Genomic DNA, 15,824 nt, shown 5'->3' on the forward strand with positions numbered 1-15,824 from the left:
ATTACCTGGACCAACCGTCTCAATGTACATTACTCTGTGGACATATTGCTATTCCAGGAAGCATTGGAGAAATATTTCTAACCCTCTAAAGGTTCCATTCTGCTATATGGTACATTGCCAAGAATTTTAAGATCCTGGAATGTACTTCATCACTTGCTGCTTGCTTACAGTGAATTACATTTGCCATTTTAAAGTCCCTTTTCCAGGCTGGAAAGATTAATTTTGGAGATGTATGCTATATTGCTCATCTGTAATTCCAGGTGGTTTATGAATATATTAAAAAGCAATCTCGCTGCAAATCCTTAGGAGACCTCACTTTGGATACTTCCACCTTATGAAAATTATCCATTAATTCCTTCTTTCTGTTCCCTGGTCTTTAATCAGTTAGCAATCCATTAAAGGACTTCAATGAATCAAAGAGTTAGAAAGAACCCACAAGCCACTGCGTTCAGTTACTCAGAAATTAAACCTCTCCTTTTATCCCATGGTGTTAAATTTACTCTAGAGTCTAAGTGAAAGATTCCGTCAATGTCTTTTTGAAACCTAAACCTTGAATCACTAGAACAACTTGGAAACAATCTACAAGCAGTATACGAAAGTAGACTAACAATCCTGGGTCTAGAAAGCTTAGAACTACGACGCCTAAAACACGATTTAAGTATTGCCGACAAGATCATATGCTGCAACGTCCTGCCTGTCAATGACTACTTCAGCTTCAACCGTAACAACACAAGAGCATGCAACAGATTCAAACTTAATATTAATCGCTCTAAACTTGACTATAAAAAATATGACTTTAGCAATCGAGTTGTCGAAGTGTGGAACACATTACTGGACTCAATAGTGTCAACCCCTAACCCCCAACATTTTTCCCTTAGACTATCCACGATTGACCTCTCCAGGTTCCTAAGAGGTCAGTAAGAGGCGTGTATAAGTGCACTAGTGTGCCTTCCATCCCCTGTCCAATTGTCTCTCCTTTATCTCATATATCTTTTCTTCCTTTCATATATCTTCTCCTCTATTTTTATATCTTTTCTTCTATCCTTTTCTTTATATATATTACTACATGTCTATTCTCTTCAATGTGTATTGTGTATTGGACAAAATAAATAAATAAAATTCCAATTCCAATGGATAAAGTGAACCTATGTAGATCACACCCGTTTATATGTCTGTTGACATTCAAAGCAGTTTCAAATGAAATAACATTAACATTAGACAAACTCTTTCTTGTTTAACAAGATGTGATTTTCTGTATGTTTACTTATTTTATTAATAATAATTTATCCAGGATATGTTAAAACTCTCTGGCCTATAATTTTCTGTATCTACCTATACAAAAGATGGATCTACTATATAATTTTGAAAAAAAATTGGGAGTATTTAGTCTCAAAAGACATAGTTCAAAATGCATTTTTACCCTATGTTCTATATTTTAATGCAGTGATTTTCAACCTTTTTTGAGCTGCGTCATATTTCTTACATTTACAAAATCCTGGGGCACACCACCAACCAAAATGACACAAAATGACACTCTAACACAGTACATATTATACATATAACATTGTGATGCATTGTATATCACCCTCTGCGGGGGCCTCTTATAAAAAGAAAAAGGTCAAATATATATATATACACCATCAGGATAGATATAACCAGCTGAGGCTGAGGCTTCATCTAGTGGTGGCAACATTTACCTCCAGTCCTGACTAGGATTAGAAATTGGGACCATGGGGAGGAGTAGCAGCTTCAACTACTTGTCGCGGCCACACAATGACAAGTGCATGGCAGCCTGAGCGGGGACCTTCCTGGGTGTGGATGAGAGACGGCCTGCTATTGGTTCATCACTAGTGGTTGGGATGAATCCTAGAAGATGATTGGTCAGTGAGCATTCTCTGTGCCTCCATTCTTCCTGTCGCAATAGCTGGAGAGATTGTGAGGGGAATGTTTATGTTTGGATGGAGGCGGCTAGCAGTGGGCCGGATACATGGCCTCCGCGGTCCCTATCCGGCACGTGGGCCGTAGTTTGGGGACCCATGTTTAATTTCCACATGGCACACCTGACAATGTCTCATGGCACACTAGTGTGCCGTGGCACACTGGTTGAAAAACACTGTTTTAATGTATACCAATATTATGTTCAATGAAATGCAAGGTCTTTTGGCTGATTTCTTTGATCCTAATTAAACTGAAACTGAAATTTTATGTTCTTTGATGGCTAACAAAACCCACATTCTACATTTATGTGGACGGAGCAGATGAAACCAGCTTGCACTAGTATCCACCAAAAGCACATTTTTCAAGAATATTTCATTATTTATTTATATCCCACCTTTTATTATTTTTGCAAATAACTCAAGGAAAGAAACATACCCAACACACGTTCCTCCTTCCATTTTGCCCCACAACAACCACCACCTTGTGAGATGGGTTGGGCTGCCTGAGAGGGACTGGCCCAAGGTCATCCAGCTGGCTTTCATGTCTCCTGGTTTCTAGCCTAGTACCTTCACCACTACACCAAATCGGTTCTCTAGTATCACAAAAACTTCCACTACAAAAGCCAGGTCAACACTCTACCTCCTGAAAAGTTGCAGATTTTAGTGCCACACTGCTGCTGTGGTAAAATCAAATAGAATAGTACTATTTGGACAGAAATTCAGAGGGATTATTTTTTAAGTGTGTTTCTAAATAATGTACATTTAATGAAATGCTCCATGAACAATAATAACTATTTTGAAATCATAGCAAACCAAAGTTAAAAATCAATGTGCAACAATTGCAAAATATAAGAGCCTGTATTATAGCCTAATAACATACATACATTCATATATACATATGTTGTTATTAGGTTATTAAGCATTTGATTTGTTTTCTTTAAAAGATCCAACATCACCACCACCACCACCACCACCATCATCAAAATCAACATCGCATCATCCTTACCTTTTTTTGGAGTACACAATGGAAAATGAATATAAACATTCCCTGCAGAGAATTGAAAATGGTGAAGAGGTACGCCATGATCACCGTGCTTTCATTAATATACATAAGTCCAAAGGCCCAGGTGAGTCCCAATAGGCAGAGCAGAGCTATTGCACCTATAACCCATGACCTGTCAAGGAAAGAAGGAAGAAAGGAAGAAAGAAAGAAGGAAAGAAAAAAGAAAGGACAGAAAAGAAGTGTATTTGACTGATAAAGAAAACAATTCAATGAACACAACAGTATTTTAGATTATTCTTTGATGAAAAGAAAGGCAGAAGGTGAATATTTGTGAGAAATGAATTTCTGGAATTCAATGCAGTTTATTATCAAATTCATATCTGAAGAAAATATATAGATGGAAAATGTCATGAGCATGAAAATGCCTCTCTAGAAAAACAGGTTTGTAGCAAATGTCTTTGAGTAGAGCAGTGTAGATGTAATAAAATATAGAGATATGTGACACTGTAGAGGAAAATCAAAAATATTTTAAATTTGCCTCCTTTCCTTACATGCCTAATTTTTAAAGCTTCATCATATTGATCTTACATAAACTGCTCTGGAAAAAAAAAACCCAAGGACAGAACAACAGACCTATTATTTTTTAAAAATGCAGTGGTGGAACACTAGCAGATGGCTTTATACATTTTGAATATTTTCTGCAGTTAGCTGGCTCCAAAATTCTTTGCATAATGTATTTTCAAATGAGTTGCATATTAAATAACCTGAACCAAAATTTAAATACAACCTAGGCAGCTTTCAAAATAAATTCTGCTCAACTGTTTTGTTGTAAGCATTGCTTGTTTTTTAAAAGAAAAGCAATCCAAAATAGTGTAGTATTAACTATTAATAAATACTAATTTTCTAGATCCACTTCAGTCTTGAGTTCTTTCTGGCTTAATTATAAGAGAATCTCCCCTGGCTAATGTGATGAATTACTTTTCCATGAGAGGAACATAATCAGTATGGACATGGTATGGACAAACCAACAACTGCTGTCCATGATGCCAAAATGACAAAACATGTGTCATGATGTTATAGTATAACATCTGCCCCTTTTCCCCCTTTGTGTCTACATGAAAGTTACATATCTATGTAACAGCACACACCACTATGTAATGGGCAAAATTCGCTTTGTAATATTGTAATGCATGATTCATCATTCATCACCTCCCTTTTCCATTCTGAAAATGCTTTCAATCTGTTCTCCTATGGTATTTTTCTGTTATATTTAATTATTGTTGATTTCAGTATCAATCTGTATTGGCTCTATGGATTAGGAACTGTTGAAGTGCTGTTATGTACTCCCAGCCCTGCACCTGTTTTGAAGTATAGCATTGGGATACAGTACTGTAATTTGGCCCCCAAACAGTCTTTCTGTGGAATGATTCAATTTACTTACAGTGCCATCTATAATATCTACGAAGTCGCTTGATACAGTAATGAGAACATTTGGGGTAAGGTGTCATCCCAACTCTATTACTTGGTGACCTCAGAATTAGGACAGGTCACACAAGTCTTAAATAGTTGCTTGAACGCAATAGTGGAAAACAGATAAGGACCACATCAATAGAACACAAGCATTGTGGGTCAGTGGTTCCAGTGGTAGGAATAGAAATTAAAGGTATTCCCTATTCTGTAGACCCCTGAAGGAATAGGTTCATATTCTGAAGGGCTTCCCAGATCTGCCATTGCTGCTCAACCAGGTGATATTTGTGGAGCCCGTTGTTGAATAAAAATAGCCTGGCTACACAGGCATTAGTAACTTCAAAACTCACTAATATAATCCTTTGGAAATTCTAGGGTTTTCCTTTGGAATATTCTGGAACCTACGGTTCATCAACTAGGCTGCTGAATAGGGAAATTATCATGCATATATCTCTGTGCTGTTACTCACCCAGGGAGCTGATATCACTAAACTGAAACAGTTGTCTTCAATTAAATTTGTCTCCATGTACCAACAATACAATTCTCCAGCGAGGCCCTGTTCTCTGCTATGCAACCTGCAGCTTGACAGTTGGTGGAAGTTTTTTTAACAAGACACCTGTTCTCTGAAATGTCTTTCCTTCTTATGATGATGGGCCCTGTGTTTAGGATCTTTGAAACAGTTAGCTTTGTATGATTGACTTCCATAGCCATTAACTCCACTAATATTTAAAGAGAGGCTGGATTGTTTTATTCTATTTCTATTCTCTTTATGACCTATTTAACTTCATACTTTTCTACCTATTGAAAAAAAATTCAGGTTTTCAGAATACAAAGCGTATTAATAACACAAAAATAAGTAAACAAGCATTAAGTGTTCATCACTACAAAATTCAAGGAAGAATTTCTAGGGCCCTACTTAAAAGACCTCTAAATAGTCTTGGGAAGAATTTAGAAAGATGAAGCCCCTACACCATGAGTGTCAAACTCACAACATCATGTTGCCATCATGTTACGTATTGCGACTGTTTCCCTCTTTGCGGAGTAAAGTGACTGGAGTGATGCATCCGGTCCATGGGCTGCAATTTTGACACCCCTGCGAGTGATGCACCCAGCCCATAGGCTGCAAGTTTGACAGCCCTGCCCTACACTGATTCCATCCTTTAGAAAAACTGCCTCTAAAGGAATAAAAAAAGATCACGGAAATAATGGTGGCAGAAAAGTACTAGTGGGAAGTTAGCTACTATTTTATTGGTGGTGGAATTTGGGTTACAAAAACATTATATGACTTGGAATATCATAGTTATTTTGAATCAGATTAATCTGATAATTTGTAAGAGGTTTTTTAAAAAAAGCTATAAAAGATTACAGTATATTTATTTATTTATTTGATTTTTATGCCGCCCTTCTCCTTAGACTCAGGGCGGCATACAACATGTTAGCAATAGCACTTTTTAACAGAGTCAGCATATTGCCCCCACAATCTGGGTGGAAGGCTGAGTCAACCTTGAGCCGGTGATGAGATTTGAACCACTGACCTACAGTCAGCTTCAGTGACCTGCAGTACAGCACTCTACCTGCTGCGCCACCCCGGTATAAATTGTGGATTAGCCTGATTCAGGACTATTCCAGTGTATGCAAAGGAGAATACTTCAAGTCTATGATAGGTCATTTCGGTGAACAAACAAAGCATTCCTATATGTCAGTGTTTCTCAACCTTAGCAGTTTGAAGATGTGTGGACTTCAACTCTCAGAATTCCCCAGCCAGCATTGCTGGCTGGGGAATTCTGGGAGTTGAAATCCACACATCTTCAAACTGCCAAGGTTGAGAAACACTGCTATATGTGTATGGTGTCTAAAAGTGGGTAAACTACCAGGAATATTGTGTTTAGCCTCTCTTTGGCTGTTTCCAGGTGAATTTATCTTTATGCACCATTTTCCTAAGAAGTCTCAGAATTGCACAGAGCTGATTATATAGTAACAGTTACTAGATCAGTGATGGTGAACTTATGGCACAGGTGCCACAAGTGGCATGCAGAGCCATATCTGCTGGCACGTGAGCTGTTGCTCTAGCTCAGCTCCAACATGCATGTGTGTGTCAGCCAGCTGATTTTTGGCTTTCACAGAGGCACAGAGGAGGATATTTGTGGCTTCTAAAGAGCCTCCCGGGAGGGTGAGGAAAGCATTTTTACCCTCCCCTGGCTCCAGGGAATCACTTGGAGCCTGGGGAGGGTGAAACATGAGCATACTGGGGCCACCAGAAGTTGGGAAACAGGCCTTTTCCAGCCTCCAGAGGGCCTCAGGGGGGCAAGGGAAGCATTGAATTATGGGTGTGTAGCACACACGCACGCTTTTTCGGCACCCGAGGGGAAAAAGGTTCACCATCACTGTACTAAATCAACTTAGAAATCTGAAACATGTTTGATTAACACCAAAGTTATTCAATATTTTCATTGAATTAGAAATGAAAGAAATAGGAGCAATAGGACTACAGCAAAAGCCATTTACAATGTATATTTTTTATAGATAACAAAGTAGTAGTGAAAGAATTCAGATCAGCATTACCTGTTACAGACCCATGTGGTTTGAAATTATGTGGAACAATAATAAAACTGCAAAAATTCAGTTGCCCATTAGACACTATCAATTCTTGTGTCTCAGTGGCTGAGACACGGTGGCTCAATGGCTAAGATGCTGAGCTTATTGATTAGAAGGTCAGCAGTTCAGCAGTTTGAATCCCTAGCACTGCATAAAGGGTGAGCTCACATTACTTGTCCCAGCTTCTGCCAACCTAGCAGTTCGAAAGCACATTAAAAGTAGAAAAATAGGGACCACTTTAGTGGGAAGATAACAGCTCTCTGTGCACTTTTGGATTTAGTGCTGCTGGCCACATGACTACGAAAATTTGGACAGCACTGGCTTTTTGGCTTAGAAACGGAGATGAGCACCACCCCTAGAGTCAGAAATGACTAATGTGCGGGGAAACCTTTATCTTTATACTACTGTGCTGCCAATTAGCGATTGTTCATATTTTTGCAGCCCAAATATGAGGGATTTATATGTTTCTAGAATGCATTAAATGAATGAAGCACTGTAGCAAAATAAAATGCATGATAATTTTATTTTTTGTTTGGAAGTTCAGGACAATATAAGGAGATTATAAAAAATATTTGATTATTCAAGGAATGGTAATCCTAAAATATCACAAAAAATTAAGAAAAAAATTCTGCATTATTTTTAACAGTATCCTGGTGTTTCACTAGTTTTCATGGGCCATGAGAAGTTTTTCTAGAGCTACAAACTGTATGCCTGAGAATATTACTATGATGATGGAATAAATCTCTAAATTTTCTCATGGGAAGTTTAATAAACGTTATGCATATATCCACTATCTCTCTGTGTCTATGTCTATATCTATACGTTGGGATTATAACTTCTTCCCAGAAGATACTATCTTATAAGAAAATGACTCCACAAACGCAGGATTTAAATTTTGTACACAATCTTTTGCAAAAGAACTATAAGGCCATTTACATATCTTAAATAAGCTAACTTAATATTTTTAATGAAAAGTCTCCTGTCATTTTATTAAAAATTTATGAGTATCAGAAAGTTTGAATCACCCAGCAGTTTTAGAAATTCCTGTTTCTAAGTTCTGCAGATGTGAGGACTGATTGTGGAATTTTCTCCCCCAGAAACCTTTGATATTACAACTAGGAGGCTTATTGGAAAGCCAATTGGAAAAAGAATTGCTATGGGAAGTGAAATCAAAATCCAGATAGCTGCTCTCCATGTGGATCACAGACATTGCAATTAAAAAAAAAAGATCTGTGTTGCTACTGCAAATAAGAATGATGTCAGTTTTGTCTTCAAAAAATAGGATCAATATTTTTGCCTAGGAAAAATTTGATCTGTCAGAATGCTTGCTTTCAGCAAAGAACATAAGTTGGCCTCTTCATGGACTGTTGCTTTCTAGTGGTAAAATAGCTTGAATAAATGAGACTATGAGTTATACTGCCGAAGCTGTATACTCCCAGAAGGCTTATTCATACTTGCCAAGGGATCAGAGTAAATATGATTCACTGGAGGACAGAAGTAATCCACTTTAGTAATCCGTCAAGAAAACAAATGTACATTTAATACTTAGGTGAATGTCAACATGATATTGGAAGATGATTCCCTAGAGACAGGAAGTTTCCAGACAGCTATATAGGGAAAAAGGGCAGCGAGGAGAATGGTATTGTTCCTTTTGATTACACCTGAAAAGATATCTTGCTACTGATATGACCAAAGATAAAAGTTTGATGCTGCAAATTATTTATACCATCATTATAGCCATGAACCTAGAAAAACTTTATGCCATTAAATGCCAAAACTGAAGTTTGATATTCTAGAACTCACTGAAAAGAAATGCAGTATAATGGGTCAGTTAACACGAAAAGACTGTCAAATCATAGAAGAAATAAAGTAGCCATGATAGGATGTCAAGTCAGTGCTTGGATACAACTCTATAAAGTGATAGAATGATTTTGATTCCAGTCCAAGACAAGCCAATCAATATTAGTAATCCAAATCTATGCTCCACCTACAGATATAGAGGAAGTAGAAGATTTCAATGAAATATAAATATTATAGGAAAATGGAATGCTAAATTTGGAAATCAAATGATAATGAGAAGTAAAATATTTGGCCATGGTGTATAAAATGAAAGAAATATATTCATGGAATTGTGCCTAAAAAATCCAGTGTTTATCATCATAAATGCCCTCTTCCAATAACCTAAAAGATTATACTAAACGTGGGCACTACCATACGGACAACACTATAATTAATTAATTATATACACTGCAAATCAAGATGGAGAAACTATGAACTGTTTGGCAGTATTACTTGGTCTGTTGTGTGGATATTTGGGTAGTTCAGGTGGGGGAATTAATGCAGGTGGGCAAGGTTTTTAGGATTGTTATGTGTGTTGGGTTGGGTCTTTATGTGTTATGTGAATTTCATTCTATGGGTATACTGTGTATATACATACAATGACAATAATAAAGTATTAACTTATCAATTGACTATGGCTTAGATCATGAACTTCTTGCAGAATTGACATCAAAAGAAAGCAAAATTATCAGCCAAATCTAATATGACCTCAGGAATATTTTATAGGTAGTGGTTATGAATATATTTATTTGATTTAACTTGATGAATAGGGTGTCTAAATAATTCTGCTCTGAAATTTATGAGATTATTAAGGATAAGGCAAACAAAAACATTCCAAAATAGAAAAAGAAAAGAAAATGAAATAGCTGAATTCAGCTGTTCTACAGAATATAACTGAAAGCAACAGGCAACAAATAACAGGAAAATTTATCCAACTAAATGCAGAGTTTCTGAGAACAGCAAGATAAGGCAGTAAATTATAGCTAAATCAATAAGGCAAGGAAAATAAAGATAACAATTGAATGGGATTTATTTGTGAAAAATATAGCAATGGATGGAAACTTTTATGCAAAAATAGGTACAATAGAAAAAACAAAGGCAAAGATTTACTGGAAAAAAATATTTAAAGAGGAGCTGCTATAAAAATAAAAAAGAACTATACAGAAAAAATATCCAAGTCAGAAATACATATAAAAGCTAAAGTTTTATCCCTGAACTAGACCCAGATCTTCTAGAAAAAGACTGGAAAGTCTGTAAAGTGAAGTCAAGTGTGAGAAAACATTATTAATGGCAAGAATTGGTGAAATATGAGAAGAACTCTAAACAATCTGACAACAGTATGAGGTTTTATTTGTGGTTTATAGACATGTATGGAGAAAAGGAAGAGACTTGGAAAGATTGCTTTATATTCAAAATGGGCAGTAATAAAGAATGCTTAGACTATTAATCAATTGTACTTAGCTCCATGCTAGCAAGATAATATTCCATATTTTTCAATCCAAATGTTATCAATACATGGATTGTGTATAAGTTGGATTCAAAAAAGGCAAAGACGATTGAGATTACATAGTTAATATCTAATACAAAATGGAAAAGGCAAGGATGCATTTTTCCCCCCAAGATGATATAGCAGAGCTGAAGTCAAATGATCTGGAATCATTCCAGATGTACAAAAGTCTCCGGTCATTGGTTCTCCTGATGTAGTTCAAAAGATTTGGACTAATTTGCAACAAGATGCTAGGGGCTTGTTCAGATTCTAAGACTTTTGTATTGCCTATCTTTGTACTGCATATTATCCTTGGAAAACACCTATAACAGGAGCTATTTTTTGTGATAATCGTTAGTGTTATCTGATTCAAGCTTAATATGACGTTTTTAGAATAAACGAAGCAGACGTGCCTGCCTCAAACACTATTTCTGATCACTTTTTTCAACATATTATTTCTGCTGACTCAGAGCCACAGGCAATAGTAGACTTCATACAAGGCATTCACACAGCATGCCCACAAGATTAAACCTTTTCAGAAAGAGATGTAAAACATTACAGATATTAATTTTCTAGGTTGATAAAATTGTTATGATTGTGCGCAGTAGTGGGTTCTAAAACCCTTTACTACCAGTTCGCATGCGCAGACGCATCCTGGGTGGGTGGGTGGAGCCTCCCGCTGCTGGCACTACTGGTTCTTAGAACGGGGCCAAACCGGGAGCAACCCTCCGCTGGTTGTGCTGCAATTTGGCACAAAGTGCTGAAGAAAAGATGAATTAAGCATCATTAAATGAACAGAATGTATAAAACTATCCGCATGGTAGCCAAGTCAAATTCTTTAAATTTTTGTAGCTGGCTTGCTGCAATTCTTGCCAGAAGAACAAACATTTCTAGTGAACAAAAACTCACTAATTGTTGCTCCAGTGCCAGGAATCTGGAAGAGAACTGAAGTAAATATTAACTCCAATTTAATATTTATGAATTTAGAGGCCAAAAGCATTTAGTTGATATAGACTGTAATTCCATCATTTTCAGACTGCAACTTCTGCCAATCTTATAGGTTTTGCTCTCATCAATTGTTTTAGAAAACATAATAATTAGATAAAAATGTCTTGATACATTAATAACAGATAATGCATCACTGTTCATGGAGGAAAAATTTGCACAATTTGCTTAGAAGTATAAATTTATTCATGTGACAATCAGTATCAACTATTCACAAGGCAATAGGGAGATAGAAAAAAATGGTTCAAACCCATTTTATTATGTTAAAAATCTTCTTTCACCTATGCCCTGGGCCTGCAAAACTAATTATAAATCTTGGTTTCATATCTGAGAATAAACTGTACTCTCCTGATTTTATAAAAAAATGTTTCTCTGATGCAAACACGGTCTGCATCAGGGGTGGGTTCTAGCTTACTTCATTGCTGGTTTGCTTCCTTCCATACTGAATGGCCATGACTCGTGGGCATGTGGGCGCTTTACATACAAGCTTATGCACAGTAGCAAAAAATCAGAAAGATGCATGCACAGTGCCATAAACTCAGGTTCTGCACATGCCTAGAAGAAAAAAAACCCAAAATGTTCCCCCCAAATAAAAAAAAAAATCCAGAAGAGATGGCAGCCTCCACAGATTGGCACCAACTGTTCTGGTTCCTTGACATCATCATGACACCACCAGCGGGTTGCTACCGGTTCGGGCAAACCAGTCTGAAGTGGGAGGAACCCACCTCTGGTTTGCATATTCCACTTCGATAATCATCTTAGTTTTCAAGCTTTGTCAGAATCACAACCAAGATAACAAATCTGAATGAGATTGTTAGAAAAGACAATTAGAAATAGAAATAATAGAGAAATAGATATCTTGATCTTATCAAAGCAAAAATAGGTACAATTTGCATGGGATAGACCTTGGGGGATTGGGCCCAGAAGTGCTGCCTGGGAAGTAGTCAAATAAGAAATAGCACAGTCCAGACCTGGATAATGGGCAGACTAGAGTTCAGAAGAGATCTTCTTGGTGGTAGAAGAGATGGGAGGAGATTTGTACTTTCAAACTTGCAAGATTATGTTAATACATTTAACTTTACAATACAATTAGTGATCATGTCGTGCTTTCTGTCTAATTTACCTGGTAAGACTAATAGAATGTAAGATGCTTGCAGCCTTACATTAAACTCCCACATTCATACAATTTTCAGAAACAGGGCTAAGGGTTACATATCAAAGTTCCTAGATCTATAAGCATTTCATGACTTCATATTTTTTGTTGAAAGGAAGATATCTGCTTGTAACTAGTGAATAGGAGAAAGAGAAGCTCATATCTTACTGTCAACCCGCAAAGCATTTCTAGTCTGGTCTCAAGTTGTCATGGGCAGAAAGGGGGGGGAGATCTTTCAGAGAAGTTCAACCACGTTTACAAGCACATTCCATGCATACCTTCCTCCAAGGTACGATCTCAGATTACCAGAGGCAGTTTGTGAAGTGTGGTTTATACAGGCTGGGGAAATGCTTCTTGGAGAATGTGATTTATGATACAGCCTGGGAAGAGGGGGAACAGGGTCATAGGTGAGACGTAAATTATGTGCAGTAGAGTTGACTACACTTGGCAAGCTGCCAACATGGTGCCCCTAATAACTAACTGGATTTCTTTTGAAACTTTGCTCAAGGCTCATGAGTCAATTAGGGCATTTGTTGGAGCCCTGACACCTATATGGAAAAGAAGATCCCAGAAAAACCGAAATAGTTGCTAGCTATTTGTGAATTAGTGTGTTTGTGAATTTCTAATAGAAAAGAACAAACAAAGAACAGACAAAGGGCTGCATATTATGTAGCAATGAAGGAGCAGGACCAAAGTCCTCCAACAGCATATGTATTTTAGCCAGACTAACCATCTGTGCATAAAGATTTAAATCTGAATAGATAATTTTGTTTATTGACTATTTGTGTTCTTGTAGTAACAAGTTTGGATTTTTTTCCTCTTCACAAAATCATAGAATAGGAAGGATTTAGCTCATTAAGCCCAATGCAGGTAACCGGACATAAGGCACTAATAGCTAGGCTTTTCTTGAACCCATTTATTGATGGGAAACCTACCAACTCTTTGGGTATTTGTTTCCACTCTGAGGCATACTGTATATAGACACATATGAGATGGCACAAAATATTCTAGCATCACTTGTTCTGTTTCAACAGTTTAGCTCTTTCTGCCTCTTTAGCTTTAATAGGGAATAAATTAAGGAAAATGATCTGTGGAATTCCTGATGGGGGAGTGACATCACCAACAGCTTTTCGCAGTGGAGGATGTGGGTTTTGACAAATGCTTAGACTCGCAGGCATCGCCATCTATCACATCTTCTCCATGAGATGGATGGAGGCTTCCTGCTTTCTTCAGCTTTGTTTGGAACCCCCATTTACAGCATGGATGAACTGCACATTAATTTGGGTTGAGATGAAAGCTCTGTCATAGAGTCATGATTAGTAAGGTGTTTTCCAGTTGGAGCTAGAGAGGATATTTGAATGAGCCTTCAAACTGGTCTCCTTGTTAGAAACTAGATATCACTTCTACTGTTTTATATTTTACCTTCCTGATGAAATATTAGACTACAAGAATGAGAATGTGTTCCTCCACTGCCAGTGTGCATACTGGGGAAAAGGTGCAATCAATATGATGGTTTTTGTCATCATACTGCTCTTACTAACGATGAAAAAATTGGATTTTACACAATGTAATGCCTTGCAAACTACAGTCTATGGAAGGGCAATTCCAGAAAACCTCATACATTGAATGAATTTGTCACTGTAAGCCAAGGAAACAGAAGCTCACACACATCTGTGCAGCTAGGCTGTCTTGGTTGTTTGTATCTCAATTATATTTTAGCTGGCCAGAGTGATGCATTTTCTTGTAATGTTGTCAACTTCTGTTTAATAGCCAGTAAGATTTGGCAGGATCTCAGTAGGGATATTTTGATTTGATTAAAATTGTTTAAAGTTTAACCATGACAATAACTATTAACTTTTTATCTGTTTTTAGTTATAATTTATGATGGTTGCTTATAAAAAATATAGGTCTGACCTTGTGGAAGACATGGGAGAGTCATTAAGAGGGAAAGAAAAAGGAAGGCATTATGGAGAGATCTGAAGAAAACTTGTCTAGTGTTTGTCACAGTCTAGCAATAGAAAGAAGTATGAGAAAGAAACTCAAAATAACCCCACCTTAGTTTGCTTAGTATGAATAGGGACATAGAGAAACCTGTACATACTTTCAAAATTATGTTGAAGTATAAAACTAATTTAAACTTTCTGGGAATCCATGTGCTGTCTGTTTCTTATCCGTTTAACCTCAACCTTCTTAGCTGAAGATTTATTACTAATAGAGTCAGAGATCTAAATGGTTTATTTGAATTAAAAATTTTCACCCATCATTGCTATGCTCAGTTCATCTTTCTTTATTCATATTCAGTTTTTAATTTTATGTGACTGTGTTTATATGCCTTGTGTTATTTAAGGCAGTTGAATGACTGAAATAAAGTACTAATCTGATTAGCTGAGTTTTAGGTACTGCAAAACAATAATGTAGGGTGTATATTCTAAGGGTTAAGGTGGCTGATCATCTGAATTGATTTCTTTCATTATTTTCAAATATTTTCTTTCAACTTTAGCCCTTCCTCTCCCATTGATGCTATTGGAAAAAATCCTTCTCAGAGAAATGAACATTTCCCTAGGACCACTTAGATCAGCCAAGGGAGAAGCTAAGGCAGTAGCTTTTTCCTTTTTTGCTGCACTTTCCCTATTAATTGATATATTTTTTTATAAGTATTTCCACTGATTTCTAGAATCCATGGTCCAAACTAAACACATGCCATTTACCCAGCTACCCCTGGAATAATGGTAGTGGTAGAAGTTTCTGCTGGCGTAATGAGACAACCACCCGCAAAGAGCAAAATCTGCTGCAAGAATTAAGAACCACCAGAACTTCTAATAGCTTATTAATCTTACCTCCTACCAAAAAGCACTATAATTATTCAGCAACTCTTCTAATTTTTTTTCTTTGAGGCTGCTATTGTTCCTAAAATATATAGTAGAAAATCTTCCTCTTAATCTTTTGTTAAATGCCGGAGGGACCGATGATTGATTTAGGAAGTGTATAATCAAATCAGTAACAAATGTACATCAAGCAGGAAGTACATCTGTGTGTAAACTGATGCATGCAAAAGGTGCAGCTGATAATATTTTGTTATAAACTAGTATATTTTTACACTGGCTAACAATTATACATAATTAAGATTTGGACTCTATACAGTAATCACAACCCAGTGTAATAGATTGCATCTCATAATTTTGTAAAAGAATGACAATGAGGAGAATGAGACAAAATAAATGAACATAAATGATTCTTCACCAGAAGAACAAACTGAAAGTCCACTGTAAAGTAGCAGTACTTGCAAAGATAATACTACTGATTGCAGGATTTGGATTGGTAATGCAGTGCATTATCTAA

The 15,824-nt window shown here is 36.7% G+C and overlaps 1 protein-coding gene across 5 annotated transcripts in view; it reads right to left on the reverse strand.

Annotated features, from left to right (window-relative positions):
• Window positions 1-15,824, reverse strand: part of ADGRL3 (adhesion G protein-coupled receptor L3) — a 688,180-nt gene that overhangs the window by 110,826 nt on the left and 561,530 nt on the right. For 3 of the 5 annotated variants that reach the window (XM_070741950.1, XM_070741951.1, XM_070741952.1), the window contains one exon: window positions 2,944-3,112. The exons of the other annotated variants lie outside the window; for them this stretch is intronic. In XM_070741950.1, the coding sequence (XP_070598051.1) occupies window positions 2,944-3,112 (169 nt within the window). The remainder of the gene's footprint in view (window positions 1-2,943; window positions 3,113-15,824) is intronic. 5 annotated transcript variants of the gene reach the window in all.

The sequence above is a fragment of the Erythrolamprus reginae genome, chromosome 2, assembly GCF_031021105.1.
Source record: "Erythrolamprus reginae isolate rEryReg1 chromosome 2, rEryReg1.hap1, whole genome shotgun sequence".
NCBI classification, from domain to species: Eukaryota; Metazoa; Chordata; class Lepidosauria; order Squamata; family Dipsadidae; genus Erythrolamprus; species Erythrolamprus reginae.